This window comes from Talpa occidentalis, unplaced genomic scaffold (assembly GCF_014898055.3).
Source record: "Talpa occidentalis isolate TD23 unplaced genomic scaffold, MPIMG_talOcc4v2.1 talOcc4.6, whole genome shotgun sequence".
Classification (NCBI taxonomy): Eukaryota; Metazoa; Chordata; class Mammalia; order Eulipotyphla; family Talpidae; genus Talpa; species Talpa occidentalis.
In genome coordinates this window covers 95,504,987-95,520,370 of record NW_023604972.1, presented here as the reverse complement: position 1 = coordinate 95,520,370, position 15,384 = coordinate 95,504,987, and the positions used below count along the sequence as shown (strand labels likewise).

General features: G+C 40.2%; 1 protein-coding gene across 2 annotated transcripts in view; it reads left to right on the top strand.

Annotated features, from left to right (window-relative positions):
• Window positions 1-4,254: 4,254 nt before the first annotated feature.
• Window positions 4,255-15,384, top strand: part of SSBP2 (single stranded DNA binding protein 2) — a 258,475-nt gene continuing 247,345 nt past the window's right edge. For both annotated transcript variants that reach the window (XM_054688419.1, XM_037530499.2), the window contains exon 1: window positions 4,255-4,403. In XM_054688419.1, coding sequence (XP_054544394.1) covers window positions 4,342-4,403 — 62 coding nt within the window. In that variant the 5' untranslated portion in view covers window positions 4,255-4,341. The remainder of the gene's footprint in view (window positions 4,404-15,384) is intronic.

Below are 15,384 nucleotides of genomic sequence, written 5' to 3'. Positions count from 1 at the left end.
AAGTCAATTAGTGTTATAAAACAGACAAATAATAGAAATTTTGTCCTTTTGGAAAATTAACCCAAAACTGGAAAATTCATCTCAATGTTTAGTTTATTGTAATTTTCCTAAATAAATATTTTTTACTCTAAATTTTTTTCTCTTTTACTTAACATTCTGTGTATTCTATGGGAGGCAAATAATTAAATTCATGATTAGCATCCGTTTCAACAAAAAGAGGTAATCTCTTTGTTCTATTATAGATAGCAAAGGGAAATCTTTTTTGAAGCTCCATGCACTGTAAGAATATAGAAGTTATTTAGAGAGAGAATTAGGGTCAAAGAAATGTATACTCAAAGTAGAACTTGAGCAGGATGGTATAATGAACTACCTGTTCTAAAATGATAAAGACTTCCAAGAATAAGATACAGGTTCCAGAAAGAGAAAATCATGCATACGTGCCCAAACAAAACAAGCTGGGGGTGTAGACCTAATGATTGAGTAATTGTGGTGTTCTATCTGAAAGAATAAAGTTTTAAAAAAAATCAACCACAAATACTCCATACTGGTGGCTTGGCTGGTCAGTATTCCCGTACTAAACCCCAGTCCCTCAAAATTAATCAGCCTGAAGTATAAGCTTTTTTTTAAAAAAGCCCAAAACTACTTTAAAATATATTGTGATTCTTTACACTAGGAAGCTTTAAATCTCTTTATTTCTTCCTTTAAAAATGAAAACAAATAACACAATTCTGTGTCTGGGATCTCAAATTTGGCTCTGAATATGTGTTTCAAATCTCATTAATTACAATATTGGCCCCGTGAGATACAGTTGCTGATGCAAAGAACACTCTTTGTACTCAAAAATAATTTGAACAAGGGCAAAGAAGCATTTTATTTACATGTGTAAACATTGAGAGGAAAATAAAACAGAGATGGTTCAGGTAGCTGCTGAGATGTTTTAATGATAATTGATTTGATTACTTAAGCTTTAAGGTTACATGTATAGGAATAGCCATGTTTTCACCTTGTATAATTGTTGGATGATAACATTTTTGAAAAGGTAACTCTGACATTAACTTGGCAAGTTCTGAACTAAGACCTTTTAGCATTTTACTTTTTCCAGATGCTAAGACCAAATTGTTCTGAATTTCATACCCCACTGTGCAGATCTATAATTAATTAATTTTTTTAAATATCAGAAAATATGCCACTACCCAAAGGATCCTTCCTTGTAACGAATCTGAGTAAAAACCAATCAGATGAATAAATTACAGCAGTAGACAGCAAGCAGACCCTCTTGTTTTCCATCTACATTTTCTTCTTTCTTAGGAAACAGCAAATTAAACCATAGCTATTTGTGGTTTTGTAGTATAAGAACACATGTGATCATACATTTTCACCTATTAGCAAATGTGTTGACTCAGTGGTAGATAGAAAGTAAAGTCCACTAAAAATATGTCTCAATGCCTTAAATGGTGAGGGTCTTCGGGCTAAATATAGCCACAACTTAAAAATCTTGCCTTGAGAACCAATATGTATTGGCTGCCTTTAGATGGATATTTGAGGAAAGCAGCCTGGTTACATATAAAAATCATCTGGAGCACGCTGAAACTACAGCGTGGGTCCATCCCTAAATTTTCTAATTTAGTTAATCTGGGGTGGGGTGCCAAATATCCTATCAGAGAACAAGCCAACCAAAAACAACAACAAAAAAGGCAATTCTAATGACAAATTCTAATGAGCCACAACTGAGGACCATAGAGAAGCCCAACACAAGTGCAAGGACCATAACTACAGATGATTCTGATTTACGGTCCACTTACAATTTCTCCACTTTACAATGGTGCAAGAACAATCCTCTTTCCGTAGAAACGACACATCAGATGTTGAATCTGATGTGGTAAGATACGCAATGCTGGAAAGCAGAAGCACGCCTCAGTTCCCAGTTAGCCATGAGCTATCAAGGGTAAACAACCCATAATCTAAGACTGTTTTTCACTTTACAGTATTCAACACACTCCATGAGATAGTCAATACCTTCTTATAAATTAGGCTTTGCATCAGGTGACTCTGCCCAACTATACTCTAAAGTACATGTTCTGAGCACAGTTAAGATAGGACAAACTAATCTCTGATGTTCACTTTTTTGACATTACAAAGCCCACTCATGGTTTTTAATGGTAAATTTTCCTTATTGTAGGTGTGGGCCGAAGGGTGGATCAGCAGCTGCCAGAGTTCCCTCATTGACAGCGTTCTCTGAGCAGTCCCTTACAGGGAATGTTCTATGGGTGGTGGAGTTTTAAGATGCTGCTAATTTTGTGGGTTAAAGTCACTGGATGTATGTAGATAATTGAACAAGTACATAATGCTAACCTCGAAGGTAGAGACTGTAAAATAGTTGCAGCCTAATTCACACTGAAGCATTCTGAGCAAAAATTCATCAAAAGGAGAGGCTTGATGGCCCACTCCTTTCAGTTCTTTAGAATTCACGAATGCTGTGCCCCAACCACCAACTCTTTGCAGGTCATTAGAAACAGGCCAATTTTGAGTAAGAAATGGCAAATTATTTTCTTGGAAATTAATTGGCTTAAATGACTGTAATTTCCCCTTCCATTCCACCCCATATTCTTAACACCAGTATAGCAGGTCCTTCCTCATTTTCCCAGTTTTTCATTTATGTTTGGTTGCCAACCCTTTTCTGATTCTCTCTCATTTTTTTGCCAACTGCCCTTCTTTAACCTTCTGTTTATGTTTTATTCCTATCACTTGCTGTCAATGCCCACACAAGTCCATTTCTTTCTATTCCATCTATGCTGTATCTCCATATGCATTTTTATGATCCTACTACTAAAAGCTTAAAGCTGTATGTGAGGATAGAAAGGTAGCTTTCCCCATTTGAATTCTATTTTCTCTCCCCATCCCACGGCTGTTCCTTGTCTATTCATTCTTCCCGGATGTTTCCTGCTTCCTGACCCTCACCTGCACCCCTTCCCCTGTCATTCCGTATTTGAAGCCCATCTCTTCTTTCTAACTCCATTTGCACTCTAATATTACAGCCAAAGATCTCAACACGAAAAAAAAAAAAATGGAGTTTTATGGGGAACCAGGTTGTGTTTCTGAAACTTTTGAGCATTACTGAAATAGTATTAAGGACTTAGATCCAGAAATATTCTCGGGCAGTCTTTCAGCGCTGGTATAGCTCGGCTCACCTTGGAGCACAGCTGGGGCCTATTCTGATCAACAAGGGCGCGGATGTGTCTTTCAAGGTGTTCTGGGGCCCTTTCCACTCCAGAGGTCAGGATGAGTAGGCACCATCCACCAAGGCTATAAAGCCAGGCCAGGTGGGGCTGCCTTGGGGCCCCTTTCGGCAGATTGGATTCAGGAGCTGGTGCTTGGTGGGACTCCGGACTCCGTGAGTGCAGGGGCCGGGTGAGGGGGGTGCTGCAGCCCGAGGAGTTCGCAGGCCATCCCTGGGAGGCAAGCTCACTTCTGAAGAGCAGAGGCAGGCCCGAGGCAGGGTGCTCCCCGGGGGTGGAGGGCGCGGCCCTTAGGGCCAGGCGCCGCCACCCCGGCGACGCCGAGGCCGGAGGCACAGTCCCTCCCCTGGAGGGAAGACGCGTCGCTCCAGGCCGCTCAGCCGGAAGGTCGAGGGAACAGCGCGCGTGTCCCTCGCCTGCCGGCCCTCTGGGAGCGGGGCGGGGGCGACACCAGAGGGAGCAGGGCCGAGGGCGGCCGAGATCAACCCTGGGCACCGGCGCGGTGTCACCGACCGGAGAGGAGCGGCGGAGGGGGTTGGGGGAGGGGCAGAGCTGCCGGGGCCGTGGGTCTGTCTGTCTTCGGCGGGCGCCCCGAAGTCTGGGGCCGCCTGGACTCCAGCTCCGCCGGCTCCTGCCGGAGACTCCAGGCCGCACTTTCCCCTCCTCCCGGTGCCTTCTCTCCAGTGAGGAGCCGAGCGCGGGCGGCGCGGGGGGAGGGGCGGCGGCGGAGAGAACAGCCAGTTGTTTAAAATCCTTCTAGAGCAGTTTCTAATTCCCCCCTTGCGCCGGGGTTCGGAGGGGGAGGGGGAAGGAGAGCGGGAGGAGGGAGGGGAGCGAGCAGGGATGGAGGGAGGGAGCCGGGGCGGGAGGGAGGAGGGAGGAGCCCGCCGCTTAGGCTGTAGCCGCCACCGCGCGCCTCGCAGGGCCGGAGGGAGGGGAGGGCTGTCAGTCTCGCGCGTTGCCCGGGCGAAGGGGGCGGAGCCTTGGCGTGGGGCGGCCAATAGTGGGGGTGGCTGCGTGGGTCGCCATGGGGACGGGGCTGTTCCCGGGGAGGCTGTGATGGGTTGACAGGTGCGTGACAGTGGGAGCTGCTCTCGGCACAAGCATGTACGGCAAAGGCAAGAGTAACAGCAGCGCCGTCCCGTCCGACAGCCAGGCCCGGGAGAAGTAAGTGTCTCCGCTCCTCGCCCACCGCCGCCCGCACACGCGCGCACACACGCGCACGCACTCGCACACTCTCTCGGAGACACAGACACACACACACTCGCGCCCGGGGAAAGCCGGGGGTGGGCTGGCAGGGGGAGGGGTGCGCGGGGTGGGGGCGTGTGGTGCGGGGAGCGGCTGTTTTCCAGGAGGTGCTCGCTGGGGCTGGTGGCCGGGGGGCGGCCGTGGGGGGCTGCGGGCGGGAGGGAGCGAGTGTGCTGGGGGGCGGCGGCGGGGCTGGTGGCGAGGATGGAAACTTGTTTGGGTGATTGAGGGAAATAAACCGCGGGTTCACAAAGTAACTTTGGAGCTGAGATCCGGGGCTGCGGGAACCCGGGGAGCCGCCGGGGGTCGCGGGGCGGGCGGGAGCGGGCAGCTCCGTGGAGGGGGGCGCGCGGTGGGAAGGCGGGTGCGTGGAGAGGCGGGCTGGGGTCGGGGCGGGCCGCGCGAGGGGCGCGGCGGCGGGGGCTCGGGCGCCCGGGATCGGGGCCCCCAGCGCCGGGCGCGGCAAGGGCGGCGGTGCCGGGCGCGCGGCGGGCGGAAGCCGGGCGCGGAGCGGCCGAGCGGGGCCCCGCGGGGCGCGGAGACGCGCGCAGGGCGCGGAGGGCGTGTGCGGGCGCGGGGCGGGTGGGCGTCGGGGCTTTCCCCACCCGCCGGGGCGCGCGGAGCCGACCGCCCTCCCTCCGCGCCTGGGGAGCAGCGTGGGGGGAGGTGGGCGCCGGGGGCACCGCTGAAGTTTGGGAGTCTGAGAAGGACCGAGTTCCCGGGGAGGAAAAGTGTTGGCGAGCAGCGGGATCTGCTGGAGCTGCCTGGCGTTCCTGCCGCGAGCAGCAGACCCAACTCCGCGGCGGGAGAACTTTTTTGGGAGACTCGCTCCCGTCCGTCGGGGGGCGGCCACCCCTGTGGGTAGCGGGAGGGGCGCACCCCGCGGGCCGGTGGTCTAGGGGCCCGCCGCGGGGGACCTGGGGAGGGCTGTGGGGAGGGGGCTGTGGCCTGAAAAGGGGTGTGCGGGAAGCGCAGAAACGTCGAGGTGGGGAGGAGTTGCTTGATCAGGATTGTGGGAGATACAGGTGTTAACTTTAGTGGGCGCTCAGAGGAAGCTGGCGAGAAAAGAGCCCCTCCCGGCTGGGGATGCCACCGTCACGGCACGTTGCAAAGCAGGGTGTTGCTGCTATTACGAACTTGTAAGGGTGATTTGGTTGTTACTAAAAATGAGAGAGAATAGTGACTGTGACCACTGAGGAAGAACCCCCCTCTTTTCTGTGCAGCAGATCAGTGATTCCCAGTAACCACCTCCACTCTGGGGGTGAGGCTTATCCATGTCATTGAATGCACTCCGCCTTTCGAAGGGGTTCAGACTGGGGAAAAGTCTGAGGGCATCTCTCAAAAGCTTCTTTGGTTGGTCACCAAGCGCACAGAAATAGCTGCGTAAATAAAAACCGAAGCGCACACACGGCCGAGTTTCCCTCCTTGCTTTAGGCGGTTAGTAGTCTTGTCCTGAAAGTTTCTAGAGCCCTGGGGATGGGAACATTTCCTAATCTTACTGTTGGCAGCAACACACACAATTCTCATAGGATTTAGGGGTGGCAGGCCTTGATATAGCAAAACAAAAAGATGCTTCCCCCCTATTTTTCTTTCTAGAGGTATTTTCTGAGAAACTAGGCTCAGAATATTGTTGCTGTGACAAGAAATACATAAAAGACATAGATAGGATTGTTGGCTGGTTAAGGAACAGCAGTTACTGGAATTGAAGTTTTGGAATAACACCTTAACTGTGTGCATTAATCATTTGGTTGTAATATATCCGATAAAATAAAAAACGTTGGAAGGAGGATGTTCTAATGATCATGGAGTATTTGGGTTTCATGTTTTTGGAGGTAAAGGAATTCAAATACATGAAGGCATCTTATTTATTAAGGGGGTGGTTGAGAATCAAAGTATTTTGGATTTTAATTGGACTCCCAGGAATGGCTGAAGCTAATCTGTATTCTGAAAACTTTGTTAAAAAATTTTTTAAAGTATCTGACATAAAAAGTTGGTCCTTTCTAGCTCTAAATCTGTGATTCTTTCATAGACACAAATACCACTTCTGTCTGTCTAAGGTTTCAAACTGAACAAGTAACATCTACTCTTGTAAGCAAAGTGGTGAGGAATCTGCTAGATGGTGCTATTTGATTTAAATTTTTTTCTTCCATTCATTATAATCCTGGACTGGCTTGCCTTTTGAACTAAATAGAGGTGAAGAGGCCACTTTTGGAGAATTGACAACGCCTGTTCTGGGTTAATTGTATTAATTTCCAGGTGAATGTTGTTTGAATCTAAGACAAACATTGAGGCAGGTTCTATTTTAAAGAATCAACTTAGTTTCATTTTGATGGGACAGTTGATCTGGTGGTTCAGCTTTCCCCTTTATGTTCACTTGGGGCTGTCATGGCACTATATATTCTACAGTGTAGTGTACTAACTTCTGAATCTAGGAAGCTATTGAAATGGATGTCACCAATTTAAAAAAAATTAAGGGGACAGATTTTTTTAAAGCTATCTGACTGAAGAAGTCTCTTTTCGTAAGCGAATTAGAATGGTTCTGCTCTTAAAAAATCACAAATATTTTTTCAGTATAAATATGTTAATATTTTACTTTAACAATATTCTGAAAAATGACTCATATGAATGATGACAAGCACATGAAATGAAAGTATCAGCATTATAATCTGTCATGAAATGTTTTCTAACATTAAGTTTATAGTGGAAAGCTGACAAATGCTTACCTATATTATTTTTGCACCTTTGCTTTTTTGTTCATTAAGGAGTGACTGTATGGAATACTTGAAATTAATTTGTAGATCTTAGTTTCTATAATTTCAGTATACAATTCCAAACCAAAACCAAAAAATGACCAGAGAAAAGTTAATTACTTATTTTGTTATTTAAAAGACCAGACATATCAAGTCTATACAAAGGTTTGGATTAGATTTAATTATAGAGAAGGTGATTGAAAACCCTTGGAGGGAGGTGGACCTTGGAGGGAGGTGGAACGTTTGTGTAGAAATTTAAATTTTGATTCTATTAGATCACTCCCTGCTTTAGCAGACTTTCTTTGTAACACTGATCACAATTGTAATTAAGTAACTATGTAATTGGTTGTTTAATGTCTAGTTCTTCTAAAATACAAGTTTCTTGAGGGCAAGGGATGATACATCTAATTTCTCTGAGGTATCCTTGACATTAAGTATAGTGCCTTCAAATGTCAAAAGCAACAAATAAATACTTGTTTAATAAATGAAGATGTTATACTCAAATGAATTTTTAATGTGAAAATCTTTTTCAGCGATCTCCAAAATAATTTGAAAGTTTAAGTTCCACATTCTCAAGTTCAGTTGTATTTCAAAAATAACCAATAATAAAACAACACTAATTATTGTCTGTGTGCCAGTCGCTGTATTCAGCAATTTATTTTTATTCTCTCTGATTCTCCCAACAATTCTGCAAGTTAGTGATTTTCCCCCCTCTAATACAGATGAGGAGAACTAACACTCTGACTAATTTAAAAGTAACTGACCAAGAAATTCAGGGCAAGCTGGATTTGTAACACACATTTCTCTTTAGCACCTGTGATTGAAGCTAAAAGATACATTTTTCAGTATACCAGATTGCCTTCTTGATCTAGGGTAGGATGCTGCAGATTTAGGGAACAGCATTACGTAAGTCAGATACAATAGATTTTAAAGATTTAATCAGATATGCAGTCTTAATCATTAGTGTACCCTGAGGCTTATACCTTCATTTTGACAGAATGTGTTATGGTGTAGGGAGGCACAGAAATTTTAGAACTGAAAGTTAGAAGCCTAAAATAATGAAGAATTATTCTTTAGATTTTTCTCCCAGCAATTTTGTTTTATTACCTAAATTTTAGAATTAGACATTGTGGTTGTGAGCAATTCCTTTATGAAATGTTGCTGAACTTTAATCCTTACTGCCACAAAAGGGACTATGCAGATAGATGGGTACTGATATTTTTATTCAGCTATTTTGATCCTTTAAAATTATGTAGCAAGATGGATCTTCTCTAAGGCAAAGTTGGACATAAGATGGACATACTAGACAGACTTAGTAAAGTAGCCAGAAACTACAGAAATCAAAACTGTGCATCTACCTTCAGGCTTTGAAAACTTTGGTTTTTAAATTATGAATAGTTCATTTGAATATACTAAACAGTAAGTAACCACACGCTCATTTTTTAAGTGGTTATAGTCTGATGAACATTTAAATACTACTTTATGTAGAAGAAAGTTTATAGAGATTAGAATTTGCCAGCATTACCTTGTTCTCATTTTTTACTGTTAATTTACCCCCTAAAAATTATAAACTATCCTTTTCTTCCTTCCTGAAAGAAAGACAAGTGCAGAATACAAATCCTTCCAGAAACTTGATTGGTGAGCACTTTTACAGTTTGGGTTTTCTAAAACTACTAAAAGAATTCCTTTATGGGAATGAAATTCTGTAAGATATTTACTTGACTCTTCCCTTCCCAAACTCCAGGATGTTCCTCCAAAATACTATACTACTTGTATTTAATATATCAGCTGTGAACATTTTCTTTTTTTTTTTTTTTTCATTTTACTCTTTTTTATTTATTTTTTTTTAAATATTAAATTTTATTTTTATATTTGTGAACATTTTCTTTTGACTGATCTCTTTTCCATTATTTTAGACATGAAAAAAATGATTTTTTGAAGGAATGTAGCTAAAGAAAACTTGAGAGATGTTGAGTTAAATGTTAGTATTGTTTATCCAGAGTTTATTTTGACCCATAAATTGTATTAATATTGTCATGTATTTTTTTCAGGAAGAAATAAAGGTTTATTTCTACACTTTAGTAGTGACATCTTCAATTACAATTAGAAAATAGAATTGTTTTAAAGTTAAAACATTCTGGGTGGTGTGGGTTAGAATATTCAGGTTACTGTTTATTCACATGTAGCCCCGGTAATTTAGAGTTGGGAGTAAAATTTTTGAAGAACACAGTTTGAATTTGGAATCTTCTTGCCTCCATAGAGAATCACAATTGTTACATGGATGTTGGGATAGAGAATTAAGGATTAATGAACTGAATTTAGAAGAGAGGATACTACTGCTGAGAATATATAACTTAACAATATATATTGAAAATAATTTTTTATTCTTGAATACAGGGGAATATTCTCTACTGTTATGCATACTTGCTTTGACAGTGGTAATAGGGATGATGTGCAGTATTTACATACTAGCGACATATTACTGGTTACTCATACGTGAGCCTTTATGAGTATATGTTAAAATAATAACTTATTGTTTCTCAAAGGAAAGACTTAAAAATAGCATCTGAGTAACAGAATAAGATACGCATTTTAAAATCTGCAGAGCTTGGTAAAGTCATACTTAGATTTAAAATTTTTCTTTTTAGTTTGTATTTTACCTGTGGAACATCTTTTCACGTAAGGTTTTATTAATATGACCGTTATTTGACTATTATACCAAAACCCTGTTACGCTACAGAAAGTAATCTGAAGGGTAGTTCTCTGAGATTTATGTCTGACTTGTTTTCAGTAATGGTAGAGAAATAATGGAAACTATTTTTAATGATTCTTAACCCAAGTTGTAATTGTTATACACTGTGAGAGGACTTTGAAGAATGTTTGGTAAAGTGGTACACAAAAGGAAGAATAGTTTTTCCAGGTAACTTATAAAATATTTTTATTAAATCAAATTTTATTGATTAGCCATTTGTTTAAAAATATATATACTTTTGAGGACAGCTTTATATCTTAACATCTCAGGTATTTATTTAATAACCCTGCAGGCTGTCCAAATTTATGGCTGGTCTTAATGGGTAGCTGGTTATTTTTGTCAGGGTAGGTTAATAAAGATTTTGAAAATGGATCTAATGTTTTTCTAATTTTTGGCAGGACCAAAAATTTATCTGGGCTCAGAAGAGTTTGGACAGTTTTAATGTAATGAAGGAATTAATATTCTTTCTTTGTTCATCTTTGAAAGAGAAACTTCAGTTGATGTTCATGCTTTAGCAATGACAAAACTATCCTCATATTTTATTTTAAGGATTTTGATTGTTCTATTCCATATAGGCTTCTCAACAGCTTTCTGACAGTAATGAGCCATCATAACATTTTAAACCACAATTCAGCTGGCGTGAGCTTGACCCAAGACCTGGCAATCACCTCTATTTGATCTTTTGTATTAATTTTGCATCGTGGCATATCAAACAAATAGTTCAGCACAAAAAAAGTGGAAACTGAAGTATAACACTTCCTTCTTTTTTCTGTACTTAAAGAATTCTTGTAATTGTAGCTATTGTTTTTACTTGCTAATAGTTTTAATTTTTAATTAGTATAATCTAAGCTATATTAAAATACTGATGAAATATTTGTGATGGCAGGAAGAGTAAATAAAAATTTATCTGTAGCTCTCTGTCCATGTATGTGAAGAAGGGAGTTGTTGCCAAACAAAGGTTCTCACCTCAATGTTTAATTTTCTTAGTGACCTGATATTTGCCTTGATTCTTCATTTACCTACTTGAGAAAGAAACAAAAGCTACTTTATTGAGGAAGAAAATTGGGTAAATGAATTATTCTATTAGTTCTATTCTTTAAAATAATAAAATCCTGAGTACTGCTACATGAAGAGCTTATAGTTTTGTCATAGGTTATTATTTTAATAGTAACAATAACTGCAATGTTATCATTTGACAATCTTAGGTTTATACTTCACTGCATTATCCCATTTAATCCCCTCAAGAACCCAAGAGACTATAGGTACTGTTTTCTGTTAATGTTATAGAAGGAACAGAGGCTTAAGAGTTTATCATGCTTTTTGGCTGCAGGTATCAAAACAGGAGATAGAAAATGGCTTAATTGATTAGGGTTTAAAAATAAATCTCACATAACAGGATGTCTGGAAAAGGTAGTTTCAAAGATGATTTCAGTGAATCAAAAATATCAAGGTTCAGAATCAGCTTTTCTGCCTTCCTCATGGTTTCCTTCTCTCAAATGTAGCATCCCTGGTTCGGTTCCCAGTGTCACTTCCTCCACAGCCAACTATAAAGGCAAGAAGGAAGGCAAGATTTTTTCCTCCTTTATGCCTCAATCAGGGAGGAAAACTTTTTCTGCAAGTTGCTTAGCAAATAGCTTCTTATGACATAAAGAAACAAACTGTAAACTTCTCTTCCCTAAATCAGTTATTGTGAAAGGTAATGAGATTACTGTAATAATTGACTTAACCAATTTCTGAACTGTTATCCCTCATCCGAAATACACAAAACTGGAAGTCTTTGGCAAGAAATATGTATGAAGATATGGGCTATGAAATGGATCCCTGATTTTTGTGGAACTTTCAAGTTTGGAGGAGAAACATGAACAAGTAAATAAATGTAGTAGGCAATATATGCTATAAATAATCATACATGCTATAAAAATAATACAATAGGGTGATGTAATATGGAGAATAATGGGGAGGCTACTTTAGAGTGAGTCAGGAAGGTTCTTGGAGAAGGAGACATTCAAGCAAAAACTTGAGTAATATTGAAATAATCAGTTATGAGAAGATTTGGTATTTGAGCATTTAAGTCTTAAACTACCATTGAGAAACCTCCGCATCAGCCCAATTGCTTGGGGATATGTAAAGTATGAATCAAATTTGGAATGACTGGCTAGTTTATCCTGGAGCCTGGTTTTGGGTTTTAGTAAGGAATTAGGTAGTAGGTCTGTTTTTTCTAACTTTTTTTATTTTTTTAAAGATAATGGGGTTGAGTATCTTTATCTCCCAAATCTCACTTGTTCCTAATGAGAACAGTGGAGCATAGGGATTTCTGTAATAATGTTGATGCTAGAAATAGCTAAGATTTATTGAACACATCGAATCTATTGGTTTGACAAAGCCTATTGAGTTGGCATAATTATTTCTCTTAAACTTTTCAGATTAGATTAGTTCATTCTCATAGCAACCTCTACTTTTTCTTATCTATCAAAGTATTGAGTTATTTGTGTGATGTTTTGTTTGTTTCATCTCTCAGATTGGGAAGTTCCCTAAGGACAAGAATCGTGGTGTCCTCTTTACCAGTGTTTCTAATGCTTAGCACTGTGCCTGGAATTGTGATTAGATATTTGCAGATTAAATGAATTATGAATACAACCTATTATAAATGCATACCAAGAGGATATCACAAGTTTATTTCCCCCCCAACATTTCTAATATTTAAAATCAGGATTAATACCTAACTTCTAAATAAGAGTTTTCTGTAATATAAGTGTTTAGTAGTCTTTCTGTGAATTTCAGGACTGCAGACAATTACCTAGTTGTATTAATATGAGATATATGTACATTTAAATGTGAATTTTTGATCGCACAATCTCCTTTTCTTTGTGTTTCAACAGATTTAATAATGTAAATGGGATTTTACTTGGTAGTTTCAAGGTATATTAATGTATGTTATTTAAATCTCGCCACAATGCCATGAGGATGGTGGTAATTCCAATTGACTACTAAGATTTCTAAGATTTATAAATGGAAATTGACTTACCCAGCTAGGTAATATAGATAATACATGGCAGAACTGAGCCATATTTAGATTTTTCCCCCAAGGTCAGTATTCTTTTCATTATAGTACAGCTACTTTTTTAAAAATGAGGAATTCATACATTTTTAAAGAAAGTTTAGGTATGTAATTCAGTAGAGAATCATGGATTAGATGACAGTTTATGTCAGTACTTCAATTAAATAATGTTATATGAATTAAACACAATCCTACACAATTACTTCAAAAGTGTTACATCTTAAGTAAAATCTTATTTTTATATGAAATCCTTATCCTTTTGTTATATAAATTGATTGTCTTGGGATTTGGAGTAGTTTGGGTTTCTGATTTGTGAAGTTAGGTTAATTTTGATCAATGAGCTCTTCTCTCTTCCTTTGTCAATTAGCTTCACTTTGGTGAGCTGGGATAGTGGATGGGAAGGGTAGAGAGGGTTTGTTTTTTCTTTTGTGGCTCCCTCCATAAGGAGGGAAAGTCATTTGATATGGATCACAAAATATTCTTTCCTTACTTTTGTTTTTAACCATAGTAATTTATGGGCAGCAAAATTAATCATTTTAATCACTTCTGGATGTTCATTTCAGTGAACATTAGTACCATCCCCCACATCCATCACTAGAACTTTTTCACCTTCTCAAAGTAAAATCTGTGCCCATTGGGCCTCCCCGTGGTGCAGCAGGTTGAGCACCATGCTGTGAGGCTGTCTGCAGCCTCTGCAGTGCAGGTTGGATTCCTGGCCCGCCAGGGAGATTCCCACATGGTGCTGCAGACCTCTTCTGTCGTGCCCGCTGCTCCCCTCAGCAGTGCTTTTGGTCTGTCTGCCTGTTCTGCTCCCCACTCTGGCTCTGGTGAATCCTCTCACCCTCCCGTGCCTCTGGCCTGTACCCCGGCTATTAAAAAAAAAAAATCTGTGCCCATTAAGAATCAACTCCCCCCCCCCCAGCCCTTAGCGATCACTGGTTTATTTTCTATCACAAAGAATTTGACTATTGTATGTACCTTGTATATGTAGAATCATGTAGTATTTGTCTTTTTGAATCTGACTTCTTGCTTAATCCTTTTGGCAAATTCATAAAGTAGATGTAATTTCTATATTACATATGAGGAAACGATCTCAGTGAAGTTGCATGGTGTGCAAGCCTACATAGTAATCTGCATAGTCTGGATTCCAGCTCCTTTTTGACTTCATTCCCCATTTTAACCATTTTGCCTGTGCTTTTTTGCTTAACAACAACAAAAGGGGAGTTGTGGAGATGGGGAGTGGTGGGAGGGGGATCCTTGGGTAGTTCTCTTCACGTATATCTACCATTTTTAATTGGGGTGGGAGGCAGTAGAGAAGAATCATAGCTACAAAAAAGGCAGGATTATAGCTACCAAGAAAGCTCTACAACTAGCTCTAACTTCTTTAGCTGGTATCTGAGATTTAGCAATTTAAAAGATGCCAGTTAGGAACCGAGGTTATAATTTCAGGTACAGCTGTTTCTCCATTACTCTTTCTGTGTCTAGAGGCATACCAATCTGGCATAAATTACTTTGTAAAATTGGAGTCAGAAATAAATGGAAGAGAACTATGTAATGTCTAGAAAAAAATTTGCTCTTCTATAATTGAGTCTCCTCACTTGTCTCTTCTAACCAGCATATGGCTTGTTGGTTCTTGTTTGTTTTTGGACAGGGCATTTGGAGAGTTCCATGATGTGTAGGAGTGCTAGTAAAATCATATTGAATTTATTACATAGTCATTTATGCAGTAGTGACGACTAGAAAAAATAGAAACTATGCCTTCCATTTTTTTCTCATATCTTGTGCTATTTGTTATTTATAATTGGATTAAAATGATATGATGATTACACTTTATCAGTGCATTTAAATAGCAATTATTAAGAAGCTGTTAAAGGTATTTCATGTGAATTTTTTTACCTTGATATAAACTTATATTATTTCTTCACTTAGAAATATAATGGAAAAATTTGAGTGAGATTTCTTATTTTTTCTGAACTGATTTTTTTATACTTTTAAATTTTGTATTTTTTATACTTTTAAATTTTGTATTTTTTAATGAGGTAATGGTTTACAACACTGTATATGATTTAGGGCATATAGGCTTACACCTTTTTAGATGCATGTCACATACCATACTCACCACCAAATTACCCAGAGTCCTCCATCACAGAACACTGGGCATGCTTTCCCCTTTGACCTATCTCCCACCATCACCTTCTGGTTACCTTGATTCTATAGTCAGAGTTTTAGGGTTTGATTTAGTTTTGATTGCTCCTTTGTTTTGTTTCTTTATATTCCACATATAAGTGAAATCATTTGGTATTTCTCTTTCTGATTTCACTTACAATAATCCTGTCCAGT